Below are 12,121 nucleotides of genomic sequence, written 5' to 3'. Positions count from 1 at the left end.
CTGTGTATACTCCAGTTTTGAATAACTTTCTTATTTTAGTGATCTCACTTTCAATTATATGATTCCTAATTTACACTTGAAGAAGCCAATGAAATTGAGGTACACACCATATAAATGGTTACATTACTTTGTTTAGAGAATATTCATATTAAATTGACGCCAATTAATATAGGACTAATTAGTAGATTTTTCTGTTATACTTGAGTGAGTGAAAAACATCAGCCTTTTTTTTTTCCAGTACTAATTTATATTTGATATTTTCATTTTCTATATTCATGAGGTTGTGTCAACGGAGTTTGATTATTATGAGAGGAGGTTTAGAGAATATTCATATTAAACTGACGCCAATTAATATAGGACTAATTAGTAGATTTTTCTGTTATATCTGAGTGAGTGAAAAACATCAGCCTTTTTTTCTCTAGTACTAATTTATATCCAGGTTGGTGAGCCTAGTGATAGGAGACTATCTATCTTGGTTCGGAGAGCACCGGTTAACCATAGACCCCCGGTCACTGGATCTAATCCACCACGAAAAGTAAGAAAGTCTGAGTATTTTGACCAATTCAAGGTAAAAAAAGGGGATTGCTCCTCCAGAACGAGAGGGATCCCGACCGTCGTCGGGAAGTAGCGATTGCCGCTCAATTATTTGCGAACAGTGGAATTTTGACACAATCTAATAAACAGTTTCATTTTCTATATTCATGAGGTTGTGTCAACGGAGTTTGATTATTATGAGAGGAATCCCTAACTTTGTAGAAAGAGAGATTTCATTGATTTCTTTATATGAAACCTCAAATCCTAATGTTGGCTAAAGCTTTCGATAATGCTGAATTTAGAGTTGTTGAATTTTTTGTATGCATTTTCTTCAGTCTAATTTAACTGTTACAATTTTCTGATAGGTATTACATATGCAAAAACGTGTAATATTGACCTGAAAAACAATTTTGTTCATAAAATCACTTGCATATTTTCTCAAATTCAAATATTATACCAAATTTAATATATGATAGAGTCCGCAATGATGCATAAGTTCACATAAATATTGAAGACAAAAGTGAGAGAACAATATTTCTTTCTTCTCGCAAACAAATTGGCAAATTAGCTAATCGTTATTATACCATAATGACAACACAAAGGTCAATATGTGAATTTATTTTTTTTTTCTCAAAAAATAAAGTTTCTCGAAAACAAAAACATAACGAATCACATATTAACATAACGAGCTACATCCGAAAAGAGAACCAGACTGTTGTATTTTTTTTTGTTCCAATCAGACTGTCCCTTATATATTTATACACATTTTTATAATTAATTTATCATTTTTATACAATTTACATTTTAGAAATCATGATTAATTAGTGTAGTTATGTAGAAGAAGGATCTATTGTAGTTATACGAGTGTGCAAAACCGACCATCTGTAAAGGGTGATTGCAACATGACCAAACCAACATACAGTATTCGATGCGTTTTCTTTGATATTTTGGACATTCACTTCCCTTTCACTCATTAAATACATGGTCTCCATATGCTGAAATGAAAGTACCTGCAGAGAAAGCAATCAGATTTGGTTAGCAATTTGGTAATATACTATCTAATGAGAAAAAAGTACTGGGGGAAGGCCGGAGATCAATTGCAAAGACTCAATAGTTGAAGAATATAAAGCGCAGAAGACGCATAGTACCCTAAAGATAAAGATTTGATTAATAATGGTGATATGAAGTTTTCTTTTCTCCAACCTCTGTCATACCTTCTTTTTTTTTTGCTTAAGAACTTCGTCGTACTTGCATCAAACGAACAAATTTAGCGAAATAAAGTACATAAAAGCAGTAAAAAAACACTTTAGATGAGAGCAGTGCTAAGTCAAATTCAACAAGACAATAATGGCGACATAAAACTCCAACATATCTTTATTTTTTAGATATTTTTTTGTTTAACAGTTCATTATTATGTAGTGTTATTTTATTACAAGAAAACTATGAAAATTCATCAGGCATATATAATATTAAAAAATATACAGAATTTCTGTAGAAATTACATTATACTACTATTATTTAATCTAAAATTATGTTTAGCTAGGACACTAAAGTATTTCCACAAAAAAAATTATTTTATTAGTTTTTTTATTCCGGTCTGGTTAACCAAATAACTTCAAATTTAAGAAATAGAATAGACTTTCGTTCTCAAAATAAAAATAATAATAATAGAATACCAATAACTTTTTCCTGACTAATAGAATACCAATAAATAAGCATACATAAATATTGAAACAAACATTACCACAACACATCCAAGAAATCATGAAGTAATTGAGACAAAACTATGAGAAATAATGAACCAAACCAAACATACAACCAACCATTTAAACTAAACAAATGCCACCCATTATATTTCATGAAGCCTAAATCCACAATAAATAAAATAGAAATGCTTAGACAAAAAACACATTGTCCCACTTCAACTTTATTGTTGAGAAAAATTACTAACCGCATAAGATGATGAGGTTAAGTTCCCATAAATCAAATAAACATACCCCAGAAGATTACAATAATTATAATGGACAATGTATGAACAAATATTTGACAGACAATTGAAACAAAACTACTTTAGAATATAAAAAATTGTAAAACGATTAATTCTAAAAATAAACAACAATCCTTGATTCTAAAAATAAACAACAATCCTTAATTCTTATATATAAAAATAAGAAGAATATATGAACAAAACTTCATTACACATGTTTAAATTCAGATTAGTCTTTAAAATAAAATTTCAAATGCCGTTCTTTTTATATGCTGTCCACATGGTACTTAACAGTATAAATGTGTTATCTAAATAAAAATCAACTTTACCTTATGTTTAAATTCCAACTAAATAAAATTTGTTACGATTATCGGCTTTTGATTCTACTGTTATTGAATCGATTAGTCACAACTACTTATGCTATTCCACTTTAAAATAAGTAATTTCAAAACAAAGTAATACACTAGATCGTTAACCACTATCAAATGAATCCAGAAAAATATATCATTTTCTTTTAACATATTTTCATTTTCATATTTTTGAACATAATTTCGTTAATAAGACCATAAAATGAATTGTAAATTCATGTAAGAATAAAACATACGAACCCGGCGCTACGCGCCGGAATACCACTAGTTAGTAGTAAAAACACCTATAAACCATGGGTGAAACTGGGTCAAATCGTCTATCACTAGTTTCCCTAAATTTTAGGGAATCTATTTGTTAGAAAGTTTAATGGGGTGACTTCTCTATGCCCCCCCAAACTACTTAAACCCACAGTCAATCCCCCTAGACTTTTAAGCTCTTCTCCTAACCCCACAAAATTAAATGATTCATCAAATATGCACCTAACTATTTATTTCAAGTTAATTACACATTTTTTCTTATATAAGAGTACATGCGTTTAGAAATTAAAAACGCGTTTAAAAATAACGATTACCCTTTATCCGATCCAAAATTTTTTTTTTTGATCCATGATCCACACAAAAAGACCCGACACGTTTATAGAAAAACCTACGCTGACAAACCCTACCTTACACGACCTTAAACAACCTTACGCCACTTTCGACCAAAAAAAAACAACCTTACGCCACTCTCGTAAAGCACATGTAACGAATTGGAGAAAGACAGAGCTACTAGGTGAAGGTTCTATTTATTAAAGATGGAGAATGAGGCCTCACAACTTGCAAGGTGATTATTTATTGTTATTTTGATTGATCACGTTCTTTGACTCACCAGAGGATTATTTGTTTCTATTATATGATTCTTTATTGCTTATGTATAGGGACACTGAGAATGATCTAAGACATGATGGGGAAATAGGAGATGTAAACAGAGATGACAAAGTGGCGAACGACATCTATGCTAAAGAGGATAATGGTGAAGATGAAGAAGAGGTTGTTGATCGATATGAACATGAGATTGAGCAATCAGTTGCTGATTTTGTTGATGAGGAGTTCATTGGTCGCATGACAATTCCAGAAAGCTCAGATGAAGAAGATTACTTTATTTACATTTTCGGCTTAAGTATGAATCTCTCATGTGTGAGCTTTTCAGATACCTGGTCGGACACAGATCGTGTTTTTTGGTTTTTTGGGTTTTTGAGTTTTCAATTAGGCTTTGCACATTCAATTTTTTTTTGTAAAATTTGATTCATTTTGGTTGTTTCGGATTTTGATCATTTAACAATGTTTTTTTTGTGTCATTAACAATGCAAATTCATATACCTGATCTGATCTGGATCCATGTGAACGGCAAAAGACGGTTGCTACTATCCGTTTTTGAATTTTGCATCCTTGGTACATAGATAATCTTTGATCGGGTGAAGTTTTCTTTCAGAATCTTGATATCTTCTAAATAATTTGCAAAATCTAGTCATTCATCTGATTGTGAAATCATCTTCACCAATTGAGAACAATCTGTTGCAAACGTAACCTGAATTGACGTAAATTCCTCGTGCATTTCATTGCCCAGAGTAGCGTTTCCATCTCCGCATGAAGTAGCGTGAGACTAGCCCTAACATTCCTCACCCCCAACAATTCATCAAAACCTTCCAAAATATTGAGTCAACCTTGTCCTGAAAAACTAACACCTTTTTTCACGAGTCATCTGTAAAACACCATCTTCTTGGAATCGATGACAATATCGTATCCATTATTGGTGGTACTGTCCTCTGGTCATTCAATACTTGTACTTCAGCCTACAGTGTTGTTGATTATATTTCTGCCAATATAACAATGTTAGAAATCAGTTTATATCTAATAAATTTTTTGTTCCAATTTGATTTTAGCTAGGTTTTAATTTTTCTGATAATTTTGAATAATTTAAATAATATCAAAAATTTCAGTTTTTTTTCTGATCAAGGATAATTCAGATAAATTTAAATATCTCGGATAAAAATTTAGATTTCAAGTTTTTGGGTGATTCAAATAATTTGAAATAATTCAGATAAAAGATATTTCGATATTTAGAAACTCAACAACCGTACCATTAGAGAATAAGACGAGAAGATAAAAAGAGGCATGGGAACCCCGAAACATATCCGATCTTTCACAGATCAGACACACAGAACGAAAACCAACACTTTCGATCCTACGTGCGTCCATCACAACATCACTTCCGCTAACACCTAACTACCAAAAAAACAATCTAACCCACTATCTAACCACAAATAAAGCATCAGACAAACAAAAAAATAAACGTAAGGAGTTTTTCTCACGACGCCGGTAAAAACCAAACACCTGAGATGCAAGCCAAAAACACGAAGCGGCGGTCTCAGAGCAAACATTCTTATAATTTTTTTTAATCATCTTAAAATATTTTGAAAAATCATGTCTCTTTATTAACTTTCTTATGTATTTATTATTATACATTGCCGTTTTCAACATTGTTGTCTTCATACATTGTAATAGTATTAATTCTGAATATTCAACATGACTATATTGCACATATTATAAAAGATCAAATTAAGAGGTTGATTGTTTGTAGTTTCTAAAATGGTTTTTGGCTTTTGTTTTTGAAAAACCAATCAAGATTTTGTTAAAAGTGATTCCCTAAAAGTTAGGGAAACTAGTTTTTCAAATAACTACATAATTCTACACAAAACCAAAATCTCTATTTTCTTAGCTTTTGGACTACGTTGTTTTTTATCTATCATTTTACTTATGTTTTAAAAAGATAGTTAAAAATTAAAAATATGATTTAAAATTATTATTTTAATTATAAAATAAAGTATATATAACTTATGTTTAAACATAGAATTAAATTTTGTGTTATTTGCTGTTTTTTCAAATAAGCTTATTTATATTTTGGTAATGATATTATATTTTATTATTTCCATAGTAAATATTTTACTATTGATAATATTTTTATTTTATTATTTTATAAGCAAAATCCAGAAACTAAAAACCAAAATCTAAAATTACCATTCATGTTTTTCAAAAACTAAAATCTACTGCAAAATCAAAAACCAAAAACCAAAATCTAAAATCCAAAAACCAAAAACTAAAAACCAAAAACCAAAATCTAAAATCTAGAAACCAAACAAACAATCATCACCATAGACTAATAATCTTCAAGTTATTGTGATGACTGTTATGGCTTACGTTTAACATAATCAAGTTTACAAATGTTTACGTTTATAAAACAAACTATGTCACTACAACAAAGTGACTCCTTACAAACGAGATGATCCCTTTGTCTCTTTTCTGTTGTTTTATGGGAAATAAGTAAGCAACAAAATTTTCTAACACACAGAACACAGCCCAATTGAGATTATAGAACTCTGGACAGAATAATGTGCAATCTCAAAAATTCAATAGTAAAAGCCACAAAAGAAGAAGAATTTTTCTTGACATGGTTGCAGCTTGGAACGCTCTAACTTTAGCCTGCAAGACCATCCCGGGTTCATCTGCCACTTGCATTGAATAAAAATTTCTTGGAGTTTGTAACTAAAGTTCTTCGGTAATCTATAGCTTTAGACATAGGTCCTGGAACAAAAGGGAACTGAAACATCCACCAAACCACAAATAATCCAAAACAAAAAACATATGAGAAAACTTACATAGAATACCTTAGATCGTGTTCATAAAAAAAAAGAAAAAGAATATTGTAGATCGTTGCTCTCTTTTATGTTGGAAGAAAAATTCAAATCTTAAACTAAAAAACAATCTCTATGAAGCTTCCTTAAGCTTCTTTTCGTAGAGATGAAGTATGAACCCTAGTTTCAGAGCAATTGAGGGCGAAATTATGTCGAGAGTTTCATATTCAGATCTTTTAACTTAAGTCGGGTCCTACGGTTGGGTGGGGAGATTATCGGGTAGTCTTAGGGTCAACGTGATTTGTCTGATCGCGTTTTATGAAACTAAACGCAATCACGTCGAAATCATACGATATGTGGAATTAATTCAGGAAAAATACTTAACGGAGAAAACTAATGAAGCAAATTAGTTTAGGGGGTTTCTTAATGAGCCTAAAAGTTTAGGGGGGTTTGGTGTGAGTTTAAGTAGTTTGGGGGAGGGGGAGGGGTGTAAAGAAGGCTACCCAAATTTAATTGGCAAATGAAATGGTTTTACAAAAACAAAAACTAAAAGCTAAAACTTGATCGGAGGAAAAATGGTTTTTGAAAGAACAAAAACCAAAAACTAGTCTAAAAACTACAAACAATTTTTTTCTAATTATTCATGTAACTGTAAAAATCTGAACCAATTGCAAAATAAAGAATTGTAAGCAAAATAACTCTCTAACAATAAAGAATTCCACTACTCCTAATTTCATTGCACGATCCAAACAGTTTCACTGGCTATATAATTATTCATGTATTAACTAATCATCTTTTGTATTTTTCTTAATTGTTTTATCTCTTCGTTCTTTTTGTTGGTTCTTGAATGTAGCAAAAAGGTCAAAGATCGATTTAGTTTTATGACTATTTTTATTTAAATTTATTTTCTCTGATTCTCAAAGAAATACTCTCTATTTCATGCATGATTCAGCTTGAGTTTTGTTTATGGATTATCATAGGAAGAGGAAGGGACAACGAGGCTGCATAATTTAGTAGTTAAACTATGGAAATACTAAATGAGGGTGTTGAAATCCTCTTTCAACGGTTTAATCCCATACAATATCCCATACAATGAGGATGTTGTAAATGACGTTGTATCAACATGTATAGTTTCAACAGCTGAAAGAAAAAAATTGTGGACTATCGTGCCACGTGTCGCATTGTGGTTGGCCATGAACATTTAGTGCGCGCGCAGCAGATCACAATTTTTTTTGAAAAAATATGGATAAGATTTAAATACTACATTCTCATTGGCTCGGCAAATTGCTTTTGTTTTTTATCCCCACCCAATAATTTGAATACATTTATTATATAATAATTTTTTTTTTTAAATATGAAAATTATATCAAAATTCAAGATTTTTTTTATCTATAAATAAAGACTACTCTCATTTCGTTTGGATACAGAAAAACATCATTTTTACTATAAGCAACTATCAAGTGTGTTAAAAGTTATGTTATTTTAGTTTTTAAGTTAATTATTAATATGTAATTATTATATTGTAATTATTATATTGTAAGAAAAAAAAAATATGACTTAAAAGTTGTGGAGTAGAGTGTTGAATTTCTTAAAACAAACCATTATAGAAGTTTAAAATGAAGTGGGTGTTGAATAAATGAGGTGGAAGAAAGAGAAGATGATGTGAAATGTTAAAAGGAGAAAATGAGGGTGTTGAAACCATTCTACATGAGTTTTTTTTAACGCTGATTTATTATGATATTACAATTATGAAAAAAATTACATAGACGATCCGACAACCGACAATACTACCTGCTTTATAAGGATCTACGCCTAACTGCATCACCTGAGCCGTTCTACGAAGATCACGCCTGACCGAGTTTACTTACACCATGTTGAAGATCCATTGTAAGCCTTTCATTTGTAGCCTGCATAATTGTTTAATAAATCGTTTTCTCCGGGAATTGAAACCTAGACCTGCTGGTGTAGAAGTATTAATGAACTCTTAGTCAAACTATTGGAACAAGGGGGCTTCCACATGGTTTAAAGAACATATTTTTGCACTTTTTCATTAACATGGAAAGGTTTAGTAGGGGTTATTAGTTGTTGTATTTTAATGGATTTGAAAATTCGAACTAAATCTAGTGTTATTGGTTCTATGATTTTCAAATCTGTATTAAAATCATGTGTTATTGGTTTAATGATTCATAAATTCTGTATCAAATCAAGTGTTATTCAATCGTACGGATTTACTAATATATTTTATTTTATAATGGATTTGAATGGATTTATTTGGATTTTTTAGTTAAAAGTACAAAGACTCAAATCCGAGGGAAAACCTCCGGATTTGCATATTTTACTTGGATTTATAAATACTATATGGATTTCTAAATCAATCAAAATATATAAACCAATAACACATTTATTGAATTTCTTTTTTGGTTAATTTTTGAGATTTATGATTATAGGGCAAAAAAATAGCTTATGCCATTTTTAGGAAACGGTGGCTCCAAATCAAAATCTCCATTGAGATCTTGGGAGGTGTTATTGGTTTATATATTTTGATTGATTTATAAATCCATGTAGTATTTATAAATCCAAGTAAAATATACAGATTTTAAAATTTTTTCGGAGGTTTTCCCTCGGATCTGAGTCTTTGTATTTTTAACAAAAAAATCCAAACAAATACATTCAAATCCATTATAAAACCAAATTTCTAAGTAAATCCGTACAAATGAATAACACTTGATTTGATATAGAATTTATGAATTATTAAATAAATAATACATGATTTTAATACGAGTTTGAAAATCATATAACACTATATTTAGTTTGGATTTTCAAATCCATTAAAATATAACATCCAATAAACTCATAAGTTGAGTTCGTCTGTCTGGTGTCGTCTACTCCGTTTCCACTTTCCGCAGTCACCTAGGTTCCGATTAAGCTCATACGGCTTTGATCCCTCCGGTTACATTTCTGAAACAGAGGTTTCCTGCTGTCGTCTGATCTGAACCCTAGCCGTCCGTTCGCTTCGAAATAGCCAATCCCTTTGAGCTAGCTCCTTCCTTGATTAAGTTTCAGATCGGTGGTTTCGTAATATGTTCAAGCACAAGAGTTTCTTTCTATTCTGGTTCGTCGTATGGGTACTGGATTCGATCTAGTCCTCTGTTCCATTCTCTTTTTTTTTTGCATACTCAGTTATGGCTCATTAGAACGAGAGGCATTGAGGCGTCGGCTACAACCAATTTAAAGTAACATCTCTTCAAGCCTTGTTCTACCATGACGTTAGGTAGCTCACGAGGACAGTAACAAGGCTTTGTTTCACCATGACCTTGTTCTACCATGACGTTAGGTAGTTTCACCATGACTTTGTTTCCCATTTGATTCATCGTTTGTCTCAGGGAATCAGTAGTTTTGGTTGTGATCTTGAAGGCCGTGACGAGCATCTCTTTGGAACTTTCCAAAGTAATAATTCTGTTTTCCTTCAATGGAAATAAAAGACTCCTTTGAGTTATTATTAATGGCAATGTGAGTCAGCAGGTGTAGATGGTAAATTCGACCATCCCTCAAGGATCGAAGAACAGACGGCCCGGCCCACATGAAGCGGAGCATTGGCTCGACGCGGCGGCTTGAAGGGTCGATCTCTCGGCGTAATGTGAGAGAGCTTTCGATGGGCTTCTTGACTAAACACCCCGAGAAAACGACTCCACGAGACAATGTGGACTTCTCGGCCCAGCGAGTTAAAGCCCACAGAGACGACACAAACTAGGCCACGGAAGAGCGTGAGGTCAGCTATAAAAGGGGAAGGAAAGGCAACGTAAGGGGGATCCAAAATCACTGATACCCACTGGGCGGCTAGATTAGGGTTTTACCTTTGTTATCTCGCCTTGTTGTATCTCTCCGATAAAGCCTTCGAGGCTCCGGTACCTTTCCTTTTACGTATTTCCTTTCCTTGTAACCGACGAAACGCTCTTCCTACCATTAATAAGACGTCTTTGCTTAAACCCACTTCTAAAACCGAACGTTCTCTCGTTCCATACCGTTTCCCGATCAAACAGTTGGCGCCCACCATGGGGTCTTAGCAAAGTAACGTCGACAAGATGGCGACGAGTAACGACGGCTCTTCCTCTGGAGAAGATCGTGAAGCCGCTGAAGTAACGCCGGCGTCTTTCCACGTGACTCCGACACCACTCCAACCCGCTTCTATAGAAACTATCATGGCGCGCCTTGCGCAGCAAGACGCAGCCCAGAAAGCGGCGACCGACCAAATCGCAGCGCTTGCAAAGATCTTAGCCCCCCCCTCACTGCGAACGTGGAAGCTTCGACGGCGCAGTACCAAAGACATCTGTTTAACACAGAGAGAGCGACTGGTGCAGCACCAATGCAGACTGCCAACCAAGATGTCGCCGATGATGACGTGGCCCAAACCCCGGGGGGTCTTGATGCGAAGACGATAAACAAGCTCGCCGCGCTGAAACAGTCGGTGCTGGATATAAACTCCAAGATCCATCATGTCACCACATCCGCCCCACAGATCGAGCGAGTCCTAGCAGAATCTCTCCGGACACCGTTCACCGAAAAGATAACGAAGGTCCGCCTCCGAAAGATGGAAAAGCTTTGTCTTCCAACCTTCGACGGTGTATCCGACCCTTCTGCTCACGTCACATCCTTCAATATCGCGATGCGACGCGCGAACCTCTCTGTCGAGGAAAAATACGCTGGCTTTTGTCAACTTGACGGTGTATCCTACCCTTCTGCTCACGTCATATCCTTCAATATCGCGATGCGACGCACGAACCTCTCTGATGAGGAAAAAGACGCCGGCTTTTGTCAACTTTTCGTCGAAACCCTAGAAGGTATCGCTCTTAACTGGTTCACCGGTCTTCAGGAGAACTCCGTTGATAGTTTTCACGGCCTCTCGACGGCTTTCCTCAAAAATTACATCATGTTTACTAGACAAGAAGCCACCACCACGGATCTTTGGAACCTCAACCACGCAAACGGGCAGAGCTTGGGATATTTTATGGAGAAGTTCAAATCCATTGTCTCGAAAGTCGACGTACCAGATCATATCGCCGTGGAGTCGTTGATGAACACCCTCCACATTAAGTCACCATTTCGGGCTGATCTTTACCGACACCAGACGAGATCAGTACCGGATGCCATCGCTCGATCCAATAACTTCATTCGAATGGAGGAGGATACTAGGGCCAAGGCAGCCAAAGAAGCTGCAGGAAAACAAACTCCCGCCCGGACGAACGACGCTCATCAAGAACCGCGCCAACAAGTGGCAAGCCTAACCAGAAGAAGGGCTACATGAATGCTATAGACGACGGCGAACCATCGGGTTCCGCCGCAATGGCTCGAGAGGAGGGGTGGAATCATTGGGATCGAGATACCAGCCAGCCAAAGTCTAGTTCCCCAGAACCGACTCCCCCGAACCAGCAAACTCGAACGCCGTCGAGCCGAGTAAATGGTGTTCCTATCATGAGGTCAAATCACATGATACGAACGATTGCAAAGTCTTATACTGACACTTCCTCAAATCCATCGAAAGCGGGAAAATCGAGATTGAATCT

General features: G+C 34.5%; 1 protein-coding gene across 1 annotated transcript; it reads left to right on the top strand.

Moving 5' to 3' along the window:
• The first annotated feature begins 10,923 nt into the window (after positions 1-10,923).
• LOC106297555 lies at positions 10,924-11,862 on the top strand. Its single transcript, XM_013733771.1, has one exon. It carries the CDS (start codon positions 10,924-10,926, stop codon positions 11,860-11,862), a length of 939 nt encoding a protein of 312 aa, XP_013589225.1.
• Positions 11,863-12,121: the final 259 nt, after the last annotated feature.

This window comes from Brassica oleracea, chromosome C6 (genome assembly GCF_000695525.1).
Source record: "Brassica oleracea var. oleracea cultivar TO1000 chromosome C6, BOL, whole genome shotgun sequence".
NCBI lineage: Eukaryota > Viridiplantae > Streptophyta > Magnoliopsida > Brassicales > Brassicaceae > Brassica > Brassica oleracea.
The sequence above is the reverse complement of the archived record's forward strand: the minus strand, read 5'-3'. Positions and strand labels throughout refer to the sequence as shown.